The sequence below is a fragment of the Polypterus senegalus genome, chromosome 3 (genome assembly GCF_016835505.1).
Source record: "Polypterus senegalus isolate Bchr_013 chromosome 3, ASM1683550v1, whole genome shotgun sequence".
In the NCBI taxonomy this organism is placed as follows: Eukaryota; Metazoa; Chordata; class Cladistia; order Polypteriformes; family Polypteridae; genus Polypterus; species Polypterus senegalus.
Window position 1 is genome coordinate 39,861,790 of NC_053156.1, and position 16,461 is coordinate 39,878,250.

The window sequence follows — 16,461 nt, forward strand, 5'->3', positions numbered from 1 at the left end:
AAGGCTGTTTTTTTCTTGTTTCAGTTTCTGTAGTGCTTCGGTAGAAAATAACACAGCCAGAGCTGCTCTGCAACGGGATATGTACAGTAGGTGCCAAAGATGTTTCCATAGCACTTGTCCAGTGTGTTGTCCCCTCTAGTATTAATATTAACATACTGATGGTATTGTGGCAATACTGATACCAGAGTGCATAAATTGAAATCACCCATCTTGAATTTGAAAGAGTCAGGTGGTTCGTTTTACAGTTTCTGAAAAGTTTCAAAAATCGTTCCATCTGCAGCTCCCACATCAGCATGCAGCAGTACTTAAACTACTATAACAAATGTTTGATTAAACTCATGTGGTAGGTAATATGGATGAAGCCTGACAGTGATTAGTTCAATATTTAGCGTGTTTGTTTTGCTGTTCACATACAAATCCATCTATTTCAGTGTCTGTGTCTGAGTCGGTATTCTTGAACCAGATTTCAATAAAACACATTAGAAGGCTTTGGTGTAGCGGGTCCACAGCTCAAGTCAACTGGGCCACTTTTTAATTAAATAATCGGCGCACTCGCGGCTTAGAGAGAGGGGGCGTGTTAGTGTGGCCAGATGCGGTTCCCAGGGGAGTTTGTGATGTGGGCGGTCCTCGCTTAAGTGCACAGGTAAGGAGTTGTCTGCATCCATATTCGGTGCCGGAAGCTGTTAATTGCCACATTTGATCCACGTCCCTGTAATAAATAGAAGTGCGAGGCGGCTAGGGGGAATAAAGGAAAAGAAAAAACGGACGGAGGTTATGAGTGAGGAGGAGAAGGCTGGAAGCAGGTAGAGGAGGCTGGAAGCAGGTAGAGGAAAGCTGGTGCAAGAGAGCAAGAACGAGTGAGCATAGGCTCGCGGGCAGCTGAGTAGTGAGCCTAGGCATTTAGCTGGCTCCCCGGGAGCATTTTGTGAGGAGCAGGAGTGACCGGAAGGAGAATGGCTCGCCACATAAGGCCAAGAAGGCAGCGGGAGTTGGAACGCCCCAGTGACCAGGGCGTGAGTGCCCTGGTCACTGGGGAGCCCAAGTCACGGTTTGGTGAAACCTCCTGGAGCCAGGGATTGGTGAGGCAAACGAGTCAGCAGGAGAAGACGGAGAGAAGGTCAGCTGCAGGTAGGGTGGCTCCCCCGGTGCATAGCCTAGACGGGAGAAGCAGGGGAGTCACCAGTAGAAAGGCACCGGGCTGATTTTAAAAAGACAGCTTCCAGCCATTGTTTTAACCTTATTGTTTTTTAAAGGATTTTTTTCTAATGGATTTTAACCTCCACTTTTCACCTATTTTAATGGATTATTTATTTAATGACATATTTTTGAAACACTACACTTATTTATTTGAACACTGTTTTATTTGCTGGTTTTAATAAAAACACTTGGCACTTTTGCACCATCCCCTTGCTTTGTTGTGCCTCACTGTCTAGCTCATCGGTGACATTACTGACGGTGTCGTGTCCCAAGAAGCATCGTCACAAAGGCATTCAAGGAACTTGTGATGCTATCGTGCAGATGCCTTCAGTTTGTCAAGTTTATTCAGCAAGGAATGTGTGTTGCTCATAGTGATCATTGGCGATGGTGGTTTTGAACTTCTCTGTCTCAAACATAATTGAAGTTCACCTCCCTTTCCTCATTTTCTGTGTTTCAGAGCTTTTAATTTGTCTGGTGTATAGGTCAATAGGAACAAGACAGAATAGATGTGTGTAAATGAGAGGGAGGTCAGTGGAATGGTGAGGATGCAGGGACTAGAGATGGCGAAGGTGGAGGAGTTTAAATACTTGGGATCAACAGTACAGAGTAATGGGGAATGTGGAAGAGAGGTGAAGAAGAGAGTGCAGGCAGGGTGGAATGGGTGGAGAAGAGTGTCAGGAGTAATTTGTGATAGATGGGTATCAGCAAAGAGTGAAAGGAAAGGTCTACAGGACGGTAGTGAGACCAGTTATGTTATATGGGTTGGAGACGGTGGCACTGACCAGAAAGCAGGAGACAGAGCAGGAGGTGGCAGAGTTAAAGATGCTAAGATTTGCATTGGGTGCGACTAAGATGGACAGGATTAGAAATAAGTACATTAGAGAGACGGCTCTAGTTGGACGGTTGGGAGACAAGGTCAGAGAGGTGAGATTGCGTTTTTTTGGACGTGTGCAGAGGAGAAATGCTGGGTATATTGGGAAAAGGATGTTAATGATAGAGTTATCAGGCAAGAGGAAAAGTGGAAGGCCTAAATAAAGGTTTATGAATGTGGTGAGGAAGGACATGCAGGTGATGGGTGTAACAGAGCAAGATGTAGAGGACAGGAAAATGTGAAATCAAGATGATCCGTTGTGGCAACCCCTAAAGGAAGCAGCAAAAACAAGAAGAAGATTAACTGTACACGGGACATTCTGGGTAACAGGTTGATAGCATCATGTCCTGGAACAGAGCTGGTCAAGTACCTGGGATTTCCTGCGCAACCGTTGAATACCAAAGGTGATAACAGTCTTAATTAGAAATCTTTCCCAAACATTGTTAGTAGTGGTTCTTTTTTAAATGCTTTACAGACTGGTAATCGAAAACAAAAAAAAAAAAAACATGTGTAGAAAACATAAAAATGGGCACAGGGACAGGTGCTCTTAGAGGCCTGCTACAGTTCAGGCACCATCCTCTATCTTTACACCATACAGCCAGCTAAAATACACAGGTACAGCGTGGTAATGAGCAGTTCTGAAGTGTTTAAAATGGCTGGATGAAGTCCTCTACCGGCTGTTTGATTTTGTAATCATTGAACAACTGCTGTGTGTGCAGCTACAACTATGTGAGCTACTTTCTGACTTGAGCAAGTGACAAATTGCTGCAGAAGAATATCACAGAAGGTTCTTTAGTGCAGCTGGCAAAGTGAAGTAAGGGAGCAGCTAACAGCAGCTAGTGGTCATATCTGTAACACTGATGTAATGCTGGTTGCTTGTTGACAACATGTGATGACAGCATTGCTGTTTCTAATGATTGCGTGCAGGAAGCTCAAGGTATTGCTTGTGGCTATAGGCAATTATGCAACAGGAGCTTTGAAAATCTCTGTATGTATTGGTTTTAACAAGCAAAAACAATAAACAGTTTCATTGTTTATTGACAAGCTGAACGCTTCCCTGCATCCCTCATGCAGTGCTAAAATTAAATGCCAACATTCTTGTACTCAACTGACTATGTGTGAGATATCATCTCTGGACCTGCTTACAGTCAAGTCAGCTTTGCCCTTAAGTGATCTACAGAGTATGCCTGTCATTTTCTCTGGCAATGACTGCCATTGTGTGTGTGTGTGGTTCAGCTGTTTGTAGGTTGAATGAGGAGCACTTTTATAGTCCGTTAATCTGAAATAATAACATTATTTGTTCCACGATCAATTCACAACTAGGCTGATGTATTTTTAATTTTTGTCTGACAAAGAATTTGCATTTCGTAAATAACAGTGGTGCTGTTGATTATGTTCTGCCTATGGAAAAGATGATAAAGGTCCCGAGTGCACCATATTTACCATATTAGAAGTGTTCTGCATCACCTAATAGTTGAAACTTTTAACAGTTCATTAATGCACCAGTTACATCAACTGGCAGGCAGTATACACTTCCAAATGATGTGGGGAAATAAATCTGTGCATTGTTCAAACTCTTAATATACACATTGACTATTTTGACATAAAATACATATTTGAATTCACTGATCATCACCAGACAGAGAAGCAGCTTCAGTGACAGACTGCTGTCACTGTCCTGCTCCACTGACAGACTGAGGAGATAGTTCCTCCCCCACACTATGTGACTCTTCAATTCCACCCTTGGGTAAACGTTAACACTACACAAGATTATAGACTGTTATACCTGTCTCACATTCTCCACTTTGCATTTTTTTTAACTTGCACTGTGCTTTTATTGCTCTTTAATTTATATTGTCTTTATCAGTATGACGCTGCTGGAATATGTGAATTTCCCCTTGGGGATTAATAATAAAGTATCTGCCTGTCTGTCTGTCATTTTTACACTTGTACTACACAAGTTTTAGATTATACGTAGTATGCCCTTGTACTTTTCATTTCTCTTTGTAGTAAAACATGGCATGTTTGATACCTTAATAAATATATTGCATTTTCGAACTAGACCATACTCTTTCCCATGGTATAATTTTCTTTTATTGTAGACCATCAACTAGACCATCATGTTGGTTTGACTTTGTGTCGAATGAGCGGTTGCTCATGGAGTCCTGAATGAGGCACATTACCTGCATTGTGAGGGAGCGTCAGTTATGGCACTACAGCCATGTGGCGCATTTCCCTGAGGGTGATCTGGCTAATAAGATCCTCATTGTTGGAGAAATGAGTGGCTGGACCAGGCCAAAGGGTCGCCCATGTAACACCTGGCAGCGGCAGATAGAGGGTAATTTCCGGAGTTTGGGACTGGACCATGCATCCACCTGGGGGTTTGCAAACAGGGATCCCGAGTTGTTTCGTCGTGTAGTGGGTACAGCAACACGCTGTACCAGTGCATGCTTCCCGACTTGACTTGTAGACCATCATGCATGAGCAATATGCATTTGAAATATGCCTTATTATTGTAAAAGTTAAAGACGTCTCATACTAAAGAGCAATCCATGAAAAGTTTCATGCATATAGCAGTAACAGTCCAAAAGTTATGACTCCAAGAACATTATCATGTAGCACTCATTTCTGCAGTAAAATTATACTGCACCTCCTTTTTAAAACTTTCCTTTCTCATAAACTAATGAACATACAAGTCTAAAATTTGGCTCATTTAAAAGCCTGTACATCAGCTGTTCTACTCTCTTTTATTTCCAGCCCCGGGCATGGTTAAATCACTTGACACAAAGTCTCATCTCGTGGGATGTGAGTTCTTCAAATTTTTTTGTAGTATAATTTAAAAAATCTAACAACATCACATTAGAGTTCAATAAATTCTGAAAAGAACGATACCAAACATATATATGTAGGTTTTAATATAAGCCAGATTTAAAGCATGACAAAAACGTGACATAAAAAGTCACATAAAATCGTTGCACATATTTATTTATATATATATATATATATATATATATATATATATATATATATATATATATATATACCCACACATACAGAGAGAGAGAGAGAGTTCTCCCCGGAAATTTTTTCCAGCTGGGTGGGGCAGGGAAATTTGGTGGTGGGGAAAATTAAATGTGCACTATTTTTATTAGTTAATTATTATTAACTAGCGCGTATAATTATGCAATCCAGTAAATTGCGGTGAATGCTCGTAACAGTCAGTCTAGTGCCATTACAGAGACCTCTTGCTGGCATGAGGTTTCTGAGAAGCATGACGACTGAACCAATTTTAATTTTGAGTTTATGCAGAGGCATGCCAGTGGGAGTAAGACAGTTAAGAAATTTTTCGGGGAATGAAAGTTGATCTGCGGGATCGTCTGTGACGATGGAGTCAACGCTGGTGAAAGTTACTTCGTCAGTAGGGATAAGTTTCAGTACTTGTTCATTAAGGTGTAGCGAGTCTTCATTGGTGACGCTTAATATAGCTTGAATGCTGAGTTGTTCCAGAGTGACAGTTGAGAAGTCGATGTCGCCATATAGTTGTTGAACAGGATCAGAATTAAAAGGAAAAGAATATGAAGGTAATGTTACAGCTGTTCCGTTTTTCCCCATCTCCAACATCGAGGAGCCATTTTGCGAAATGTTCGTGAGGGAGAGCTCTCATATTTGTCGTAAGTTTAAGTACATGCTGTGGTGTTATGGGTCCACAGCTCGTTGAGCAAAAGGCCATTCATTTTAAATAAATAATCACCGCACCCGAGGCGGCTTCGTGAGGCGTTGTTTGTAGCGAGCAGCGGGGCAGTCGTCGATGTGGGCGTTTCTCACCGTGTGCACAGGTGAGGAACTGCCCACATTCGTGATTGCTCCCGTGGCTAATGCTACAGCTGTGATGGCCCCTCACGTTTTAAAAAGAAGCGAGTCGGTGTGGAGGGGGAAGAAAGAAACGTTCGGAGGGAAAAAGAAATGGAGAGAGAAAGAAGGAAAGGAGATTACGGAGGTTACCGGGAGCAGGAGAGGAAGCAGACGGTGCGTGAGTGTGGTGAGCGCGCGATCGAACGCTCGTGGACAGCTGCATGGAAGCTGGGTGTTAGGCCGACACCCTCGTGTTGGTGTTGATGTCGCTCCCGCTGAGCGATCAGGTAGCGGGAGTGACCAGGGAAGGCGACTGGCGCGGAGAGGCCATGGAAAGGCAGCGAAGTCGGGAGACTTGGTGGTGGGAATCCCCAACGTGAGCGACCTGGCCGTTGTGGGAAACCAAGTTCTCCGGGACTGGGATGAGTGCCATACCGAAGCCAGGGATCGGGAGGTCTCCAGTCTCGTGCGTGTGTTTCAGGAGGGCAGCTGCAGAGAGCGTCTTGCCTGCTGCGATGCCCAAACGGGATTAGCAGGTGAGACGCATACAGAAAATAGGCACCGGATTTTGTTAGTGTTTTAAGACTGCTTCCAAGAGAAGATTTTAACCTCCGATTTTTAAGGATGTGTTTTTTTTCTATTTATTGATTTTTAAACTCCTCGTTTTCATTTAATGGATTATTTATTTATTTATTGAAGAACTTGAAGATCTGCACTATTTATGGAACACTGTTTTTGATTTGTGGACTGTTTTAATAAAAGCACTGTTGCACTTTTTGTATACCTTCCCCTTGCTGGAATCATTTGCCTCCATTGACTAGCTCACTCGGCAACATTATCGACGGTGTTGGGTTCATGTGCTTCCAATATCAAAGGGAGTGTGGAGCCTGAACCCACATCGTCACACATGCATGTGACGCCACAAAGGTTGCTTGTTAATGCAACTGGCGACAGTAAGTGCTTGGGAGCCACACATAATGACGGGGAGTATTTGTTGGGAAATCTCCACCCAATAGTATTGTTTTTCCTCCAAATGGCTGCGTGTCACCCGTGAGGTCACGTAATAACCTGTCAACTGCCTGGAATGCGTATGCATGTGTCATTGGTTGGTAGTCAGCTTCAACGGTATTTTAAAAACGGAATGTGCAGTACGTCCACCCGGTAACAATGTTGCAGCTGTGGTTGTAGGAATGTCTCCCCTAGCTCTGATGGTATGAATCGGGGTTTTGTAGACAAAGGTTTTCCCTGTTCCTGCAGGACCATCTAAGAAGAAGCATGTTTGTCGCAGATGGGAATCGCTATATGCATCGTGTAAATATGTGTTTGGTGAGGTGTTGGGGGCGGGCACATGAGCAGGCAGCTGCGGGAGGAGGGTTAGAGTTGGAGGACGGGGCTCCGTCGTGCATACCCCATGGTCGTGCTTCCCATGGTTGGGCGACTTGATAAATTTTTTTATATATACTGTATATAGATTATTTTCCAAAGCTCAATATGACTTCCTTTTTTAAGGTTTGACACTTGTGCCAGAATATTTTTTATTACATTTAAGAAGTATCCAATTCAGGATCCTGCAACCCTAGCAAAAATTTTAAATAACAATTGTGATGACATAAACCAAGAGGCACAAGGATATTTTGAATTTCCGTTAAACCAGCCATCCTAACTGAAGAATTTTGAAAGAAATAGAATAACTGCCTTAAGATGTTCAGTTTTGTTAAGTAAGGTACAGCAGCTGCTGCTTTGGGCATTTATAAGGGCCAATCGGCGGTTTATACAGTGGCCGTTGACTTAGAGTCCAGGGGCCTCATGTATAAACGGTGCGTACGCACAGAAATGTTGCGTAAGAACTTTTCCACGTTCAAATCGCGATGTATAAAACCTACACTTGCCGTAAAGCCACGCACTTTTCCACGGTACCTCATGCCTTGTCGTACGCAAGTTCTCCGCTCGGTTTTGCGAACTGGCGGCACCCAGCGTCAAAGCAATGGTACTGTTCTTGTGTGATTACTCATTATTTTCATGACGCGGCTTTATAAATACACAGAAACTAACCGCATATTGTTTATTAGTGTAATGCATCTGATTGTAATCAGCCATAGTATTCCAAATACCATAACTGCTTTAGCGTTGTTACTCTCACTTCTTCTTCTTCTTCTTCTTTTTTCAGCTCCTCCTGTTAGGAGTTGCCACAGCGGATCATCTTTTCCCATATTGCTCTCACTGCACAACTCGGAGTATTTATATCACTGTATCTGAGTGTGAATCACAGCAGCAGCTGATCGGAAAGAGAATTATCGGTATACAGCTTTAAGGACACACTGTCTCAGCCACTGCAAAATGTTTTAAAGCCTTTCCTGTACAGACCTCGCGGTTCAGAAACAGTTTAATCCCAAGAACTTTAAATGCACTCAATCAATTGCTCCTTGTAGAACGGTTTTATCACCCCACTGTAAACTTGCACTACAGTTATAATATCTCACAACCTGGGCCACTTTATAAAGCGCGTATTTACATATGATGACGATATCATTTTAAGGTGAAATGCAGCAAAATATGTTTGTTAAATTATACAGATAAAACTTTAACTTCATTTAAATAATCTATATTCTTCACTGGGAGTGTCGTGAAGGATAGAATAATTAAACATGTACTACGAAGATATTTCAATGTTCTTTAAACGTTTTGAAGAATCGGCGCTAAGCTTACAGATGGCTTAACTTCTATTACAGAGCTTGTGTGGCGATCGGTTACTTGGGGAAAGAAAAGCAAGGACTCTTGGGGCGGCCACGGCAATATATATTGAATATAAAACAGAAAGAGAAAATAACAACACAGCTAAAAACACAGCGACAAATTTCGACAAAAGATAAATGCTTGTCATGAGCACGAGGCTCATGAAACACATGTTTAATAATGTGCTTTAGCTCCTATCATCATGAAAATGACATCACGTATACATCTCAGTATTTTAGTTATTCAGAGAGCTGTAATATCACAAATGTAATGGACTCTGTGTCCAGTTGGAGGAAGAGAGCCAGTTTAAGAAGCAAGTAGTGATTCACACACACAGATCACATACGAGTAGAAGATCAAATACAAAACAAAGCATTTAACGTGCTACTTTAATTACGATGTGATTTGAGAAACTGGTTAATTAAACGATTTTAAGATGAAGTTTATGATGTTCTATTTTAATGACAAAATAAACTACGTGATTAAAGTGGAAATGTCGAGATTAAAGTTGACATTTCGTGCTTTTTCCCTACCGTGTGCCTTTTTTCTCTGTACCCTAATAAGCTTTCATATGACACTCAGACAGTGGGCTACAACTCGCCTTTTCACGGCAACTTTGATATGTGACTTCTTTTTTATTTCCGGCACTGTGCAATTTTGTGAATGTGAGCTTTCAAGTTTCTCCAACACGCTATGTCACTCGATCAACTTCCTTTTGTTGATTAAACCACGGTTTATTTGAACACATAGTATGTTTTTCCTTTGCCTCCACTTGGTATTCGCTGAAATTCTTATATTTTCCCCGTGCTTTTCCCATTGTCTTTTCACAGAAGGCTGAGCTTAAGGGCGATTTATATTGATTTGCATATTCAAATAGGCGTAATTCTGGGAGGATTTGGGGCGTTACAAAATGCGCGTGCACGAGCGTTAGTTTTCACGCTGATCGGGATTTATGTAGCGGAAGAACGTGGAAGTTGGAGTACGCACAGATTCCTGCATCTGGATTTTTCTGTGCGTAAGCACATTTCGGCTTTTGTGCTTACGCCATGTTATAGTGCGAGTTCTACGCACGACGTTATACATGAGGCCCCAGATGTTTTATCTCTAAGCAGTTTTGCCACATCTTTCTGTTTCCCAATCATAACAGCCACTCCATCTAACCCTAGTCCAACCAGATTAGCAGTTTTCAAACCTAGAGTGTCCATAGTCTCACTCAGTGTGTTGGTTATAGTCTCCGCTTTGCCATCAATCATATTGCGGGGTGATACAAAACTAATTCTTACCTCTTTAGTGACCTGGCAAACATTTAATGTAAGTAATTAATTGTTTTACATCTGAGATATCTGCGGTTTCATCACACAGAATACTGAAAAACTTTTCTGTGTGTATATTTTTCAGTATGTTAGATTTTATTTCTGATGTTAAGACATCCATCAGCTCTTGCATTATTCTTTCAGAGGTGTAATGTGCATTTTTACCAATATTGAGATGGTGTAAAAAGGATCAACCTATTTCTTTACAGTGTTCCAACAGCTTTTCAAACAACGTATGTGGCAACTCATTTTTTGCCAAACAATGCATGGATCTTAAAGCTCCCACAAAGGCATCTCTCTGTAAGTTATTTAACACAGATACATATCTTTCAATTTGACCGGTTCCAGTTTGCTCTAGTACACGCTTTCCTAAAAGGTCAGCATTTTGCATGTTTTGAGCATATAGCTGGATATCTGATACATGGTTTATATGACATAATTAAGGTGTTTTGTATGGAAGCGTATTAGGGCCACGCTGAAGAAAAAAAAAAATATGGACAAAGTGAAGAAAAAAAACTATATGTCGAGAAGAAAGTCGAGATGTTGACTTTATTCTCAACATTTCCACTTTAATCTTGACGCTTGTGACGAGAAGTCGACATGTTGCTAGGTCTAAAATCATTAAACAGAACCTAATAATATCTGTCCATTAATATCATTGCTAAACTATGGAGTGTGCACATCCTTACCATTGCTATGGGGAGTGTTGCTCATTACGTTTACAAAGTTGATTAAATTACCATGATTGTTGAAACATTTTGATTTATTTTGATTATAATAAGTAGTATATGTTGACATATTTTCAGTAGAAAATGCATCGTTTATCTGCTATAAACTGGAATTACAACTTTCTAGGGTGTAGATGGTGTAGTAACACAGTCTGTTTCAACTCTTCTTTAAGACAGAGGGTTTTTAAGTAATCAACAGGGACACTTGTGCAGGTTGTTTGCTTCAAATTACAAGGCCTAATTTACTTTAATTGAAGCAGAACATCTGTAGTTTTTAACCTATTAGTTGTTCCCTGAAGAAGACCCATTTATAATATTCTGAAATTTCCTTTTTTCATTCAGATCATGCTCCCAACCTCCCCTTCCTCATTTTTTGCTAAGCTAAACTGTGATTAAAATCTCTGGTAGTTTATTCCTTACGTTTTCACCATTTTAGGTCATTCTTTGAATTTAAACTGATTAAATATGAATAAACACTGGAAAAACTGTGGTGTTTTTAAACTTTTGACAAGTAGTGTATACACACACGCACACAGTAGTCATCTGAAACTAGTTATTCATTTATAAAAAACATCCACAATAATCATGGCACTCAAGCAGTCAATTTTGTTTTAAATTATGCCTTTCACAGTGAGAACAATCTCAAGATAAAGTTCTAAATCAAGAAATACACTGTAATTAAACAAAATGTATTTTATTTATCTGATATAATGGAGTCCATTTGTATATTTAAAAAATCCTGTCTGCTTCTTTGAATTTACTAAAATGGTAAGTACCCACCACAATTTTTTTTTTTTATTACTTTGTCAAGTGTAAAAATATGTTGATTGCTCAGTCATGCTGGGTTATAAAAAGGTGCAAGGTGTTTATGTTTATTAGATTTGTAGAGCATTTAATTAGAAATAAATTGGTGCTCTTCACTAGGTTTAGGATCATGCTTAATAGGTATTGTTTAACCTTGGTGTGATAACAACAACATTTATTTATATAGCACATTTTCATACAAACAGTAGCTCAAAGTGCTTTACATAATAAAGAATAGAAAAATAAAACACACAATAAGAAAACAAAATAAATCAACATTAATTAACATCGAATACGAGTAAGGTCCAGTGGCCGGGGGGACAGAAAAAACAAAACAAAACTCCAGATGGCTGGAGAAAAAAATTAAATCTGTAGGGATTCCAGACCATGAGACCGCCCAGTCCCCTCTGGGCATTCTACCTAACATAAATGAAACAGTCCTCTTTGGATTTAGGGTTCTCACGGAAGGGCTTGATGATGATGGTAATGTAGAGTTCTGCCTTTTAATCCATCCATCATTGTTGGAGCATCATGAAGCTTTGAGTAGGTGGAGGTGGCGCAGGCCACCACCACAAAGAAACCGGAAAAAGAAACAGAAAAAGAGAGTAGGGGTCAGTACGGATTTTAGAGCCACCATGAGTAGTTATGAGGAAATTGAACATACAGAGTATCAGGATTAAGTTAAAAGGCCATGTTAAAGTAATGTGTTTTCAGCAGTGTTTTAAACTGCTCTACTGTATTAGCCTGGCGAATTCCTATTGGCAGGCTATTCCAGATTTTAGGTGCATAGCAGCAGAAGGCCGCCTCACCACTTTTTAAGTTTTGTTCTTGGAATTCTAAGGAGACACTCATTTGAGGATCTGAGGTTACGATTTGGAATATAAGGTGTCAGACATTCCGATATATAAGATGGGGCGAGATTATTTAAGGCTTTATAAACCATAAGCAGAATTTTAAAGTCAATCCTGAATGACACAGGTAACCAGTGTAGTGACATCAAAACTGGAGTAATGTGTTCAGATTTTCTTTTCCTAGTTAGGATTCTAGCTGCTGCATTCTGTACTAGTTGCAAACGATTTATGTCTTTCTTGGGTATTCCTGAGAGGAGTGCGTTACAGTAATCTAGTCGACTGAAAACAAATGCGTGAACTAATTTCTCAGCATCTTTCAGTGATATAAGAGGTCTAACTTTAGCTATGTTTCTTAAGTGAAAAAATGCTGTCCTAGTGATCTGATTAATATGCAATTTAAAATTAAGATTACAGTCAACAATTACCCCTAAGCTTTTTACCTCCGTCTTGACTTTTAATCCTAATGTATCCAGTTTATTTCTAATAGCCTCATTGTATCCATTATTGCTAATCACTAAGATTTCAATTTTCTCTTTATTTAACTTGAGAAAGTTACTATTCATCCATTCTGAGATACCAGTCAGACATTGTGTTAGTGAATCAAGAGAATCGGGGTCATCAGGTGCTATTGATAAGTACAGCTGTGTGTCATCAGCATAGCTGTGGTAGCTCACGATGTGCCCTGAGATAATCTGACCTAACGGAAGCATGTAGATAGAGAAGAGCAGCGGACCCAGGTTAGAGCCTTGTGGAACACCATATCGGATATCATGTGTCTTCGAGTTGTAATTACCACAACTAACAAAATATTTTCACCCTGTCTGATAGGATTCAAACCAATTTAAGACACTAACAGAGAGGCCCAGGATAAGATACTATTCTACTGCCTATGTTTGTTTTGTTTTTTTTTTAAATCTGAAGTTTATCACTTCACTGTAAGTCTTGTGAAATGTGCCCGTTTTGGTGTCAGTATAGTAGAAATCCAGTTTTTCTGGTCCATTTCAGAAACCTGCCTGCTCAAAATGAGAAAAGTGTAGCTTCAGCGATTTATACCATGAGTTTAGACTCTGCCATTACACTCAGGCAAAATTGCATTTTGCATTAAGATAATTCTGTAAAATAAAGCTATTCCTGGCGAAGACTACTGAAACATTACACACCTTGGATTAAGTGAATAATTGATAAGCTGATCCTTTCAGGTTAATGGTTGCATGCTCCCCAGAAAAAAAAATGTTTTCTTAGCCATTTGCAGGCAAGTTTTTGTAAAGGCTGTTTGGCTTTTGTATGAAGACATAAACTAACAGTTTAAACTCTTGTCCTAGCATCATTGGTTTCAGGGCAGGAACCAGCCCTTATGAGGTACATGCACATTCCTGGGCCAATTCACATGCACATTCACAAAGAGCCAATTCTGGAATTGCTTGTTAACCTAGCATATCTATCTTTGTGGATTTGGAAGAAAAATAAGAATACTGGGGTGGAACCCATGCTGACACAGGAAAAATTTACAAACTCCACACAGGAAGATCAGACCCATTGGATCCATGTGGCAGCAGTGTTAACCAGTGTACCTCCCTGCTCCCCATGAACACATGTGCCTCGTATCTTGCTGTAAAGGTTCTCTTACTATAAAGCTTTACAACTCCTTATGCGCTGTCATTGGGATTAAAAGAGCATGCAAATGACAGTCCAGGAGTCTGGCAGTTACTTATTGGTGCACAAAATCAAAATTAACTAATTGTGATTAAGTATCTCTGTTTTCCTGGGAAGCTGAACAGAGGTATTATGATTCATAGTAAAAATAGCTTTCTTATTGAAGCATAAGTAACCAAAGAGTCCAAACACAGACAAACCATGGTGTTTTATACGAAAGTGTACCCGCTAGTTTCATATTTTTCCCAGTAGACTTGGGTACTGTGAATCTGTTTGCTGCCATTTGAAAGCATTTTCCATTATTACATTTGATAGTGGAATGCTAAACCTCTTTTCTGCTGTGGTAGACATAATGAGATTTCAGATGTTCATTCTCTGTGTTCTTTACTTATGTTATAATATTATTGTGTAAAAATAGCAATAGTAGCAATATATTGTAGAAAATCGCTACTCATGTAGAGATGACCTCATCCGTGTAAGAAAATTGCACTGAGTACATTTACGTGCAGGCACAAAACCAGGATAAGATGAGTAACCTAGTTGAGTCAGAAACCGGGTTTCTTGAAAACCTTCATTTACATGCACAAGTATGATTCTGGAGAGGCAACAATGCTCCAATGTCATTAAACTGAGCAAAACAGAGTTAAATGTTAGTGGCCATGGTGAATCTGAAAACAAGCTTGAAGTCTGTGATCATTTTCTTGTGTTTTATAAATGAGTTTTGTCCATTATGTGCTATGCTGTAAATAACGTCCATCTCTTTTTCAAATCCTCGACCTGAGCCTTTGATGATTCTTGTTGTGAACACTGGTTGCTGTGATCACACCATATCAACACATTTATAGCAAATAGCTGGATTAAAACTAAACTAACACTGTTTTTAAATGTTCCTGTTACTTGATTGCAAGCAATACACTCTTTTCTGCTTGGCAGTGTGATTGAGCCCCGCAGAGGACCAGTATACCAGTATGTGTGCTTCTTGCCATACACCCAGTGCTGCTGAGATAATAATGATGCATGTTTTATTTTACTTCAATAAAACATGTACTGTATTGTGTGAAATTTCCCATTAATTTAAAAAGTAATGAGACTATATAACACATATTGCTTTTAATCTGATACCTCAAACACTCCCCCTGAGATTGTACCGCTTAGCTTAGCACTGTATGTTCAGCTCATCAAAATAAATTTAGGAATTAACTGTTAATAGCAAGACACTAGGTTATTGGTCTCTGAGAAACCAAGCTAGCACACACAGATTCTTCCTCAAGTAATCCAAATATTTGGCCATGTAAACCCTTCGCCTAGGTTACAATTAAGGATTGTTTAGTCTGCATGTGTTCGTTGCCCTCAGTTTGCTTGCACATGTGTTACCTTCGTACATGCTTTCAGCAGCCTCAGGTAGAAGTGTCCTCAAGATAAATTTCCTGAGGCAAATGCCTGGGCAATTACATTATTCCTTCTCTTGATTGAAATAATTTAGTTCATTATTTCAGAAATTGCTTTAGATGTATATATCAGAATGCAGAAGTCAGTGTTCATACCAAGAATCATCGTTGGCTCAGGTCAAGGATATGCAAAGCAGATTGATGTTCTTCACAGCACACGCAGGAATAAACATAGAGTGAAGCCTGTGATAATTTTCTTGTGTTTTATTAATGTTTTTTGGGTTCACAGAGGCCAATGATGAAATTTAACTCTTTTTTGCACAGTTTAATAAAATTCAAGTGTTTTGCCAAAGGAGAACTCCAGAGACGTTCTTGGGCATAAAAACAGAGGTTTGTAAGAAACCAGGTTTCTACTTTAACCAGATTACTGACCATATCCCGGTTTTAGTGTGTGCATGTAACCTCACTCATTGTTCTCAGTAAAAGAATCGCACGCTCTTCAGTATTGCTTTATTAAAACTATCTGTATTTCAAGGCTCAATGTTCTTCCATTGCATTGTCAGTGATGTAAAACAAGTATAGTTAACCATATGCTATTGTTTCCATTTTTCTAGGTAAACTCATGGAGTGGTTCAATAGAGATTGGGGTGACAGCACTGGACCCAGCTACACTGGATTTCCCAAGCAGTGCCACAGGGCTAAAAGGGGGCTCCTGGATTGTTTCAGGATACTCTGTCCTCCGTGATGGTCGATCAATTTTGGAGGAATACGGCAGAGACTTGGACCAGCTGGGCGAAGGGGACCTAGTTGGCATTCAGCGAGACACACAAGGCAACCTGCATCTCTGGGTTAATGGAGAAGACTGTGGTGTAGCTGCCACAGGACTTCCCCCACGACTCTGGGCAGTCATAGACTTATATGGAAAGTGCACACAAATCACAGTTGTATCTTCTGAACCACCTCCTTCAGACCAAGAAACTTGCGAGGACAGTGAAGAGCAGGCAGAAGCAGCAGCTCCTGTATCTCAGGAAGGTATAACACATCCATGACCTTAGAGTTTCTGTAACTTTA

The 16,461-nt window shown here is 40.1% G+C and overlaps 1 protein-coding gene across 4 annotated transcripts in view; it reads left to right on the forward strand.

The window, feature by feature from the left end:
• neurl4 (neuralized E3 ubiquitin protein ligase 4) overlaps window positions 1-16,461 on the forward strand; it is a 115,608-nt gene that overhangs the window by 32,155 nt on the left and 66,992 nt on the right. For all 4 annotated transcript variants that reach the window (XM_039747001.1, XM_039747003.1, XM_039747002.1 and 1 more), the window contains exon 2: window positions 16,005-16,422. In XM_039747001.1, the coding sequence (XP_039602935.1) occupies window positions 16,005-16,422 (418 nt within the window). The remainder of the gene's footprint in view (window positions 1-16,004; window positions 16,423-16,461) is intronic.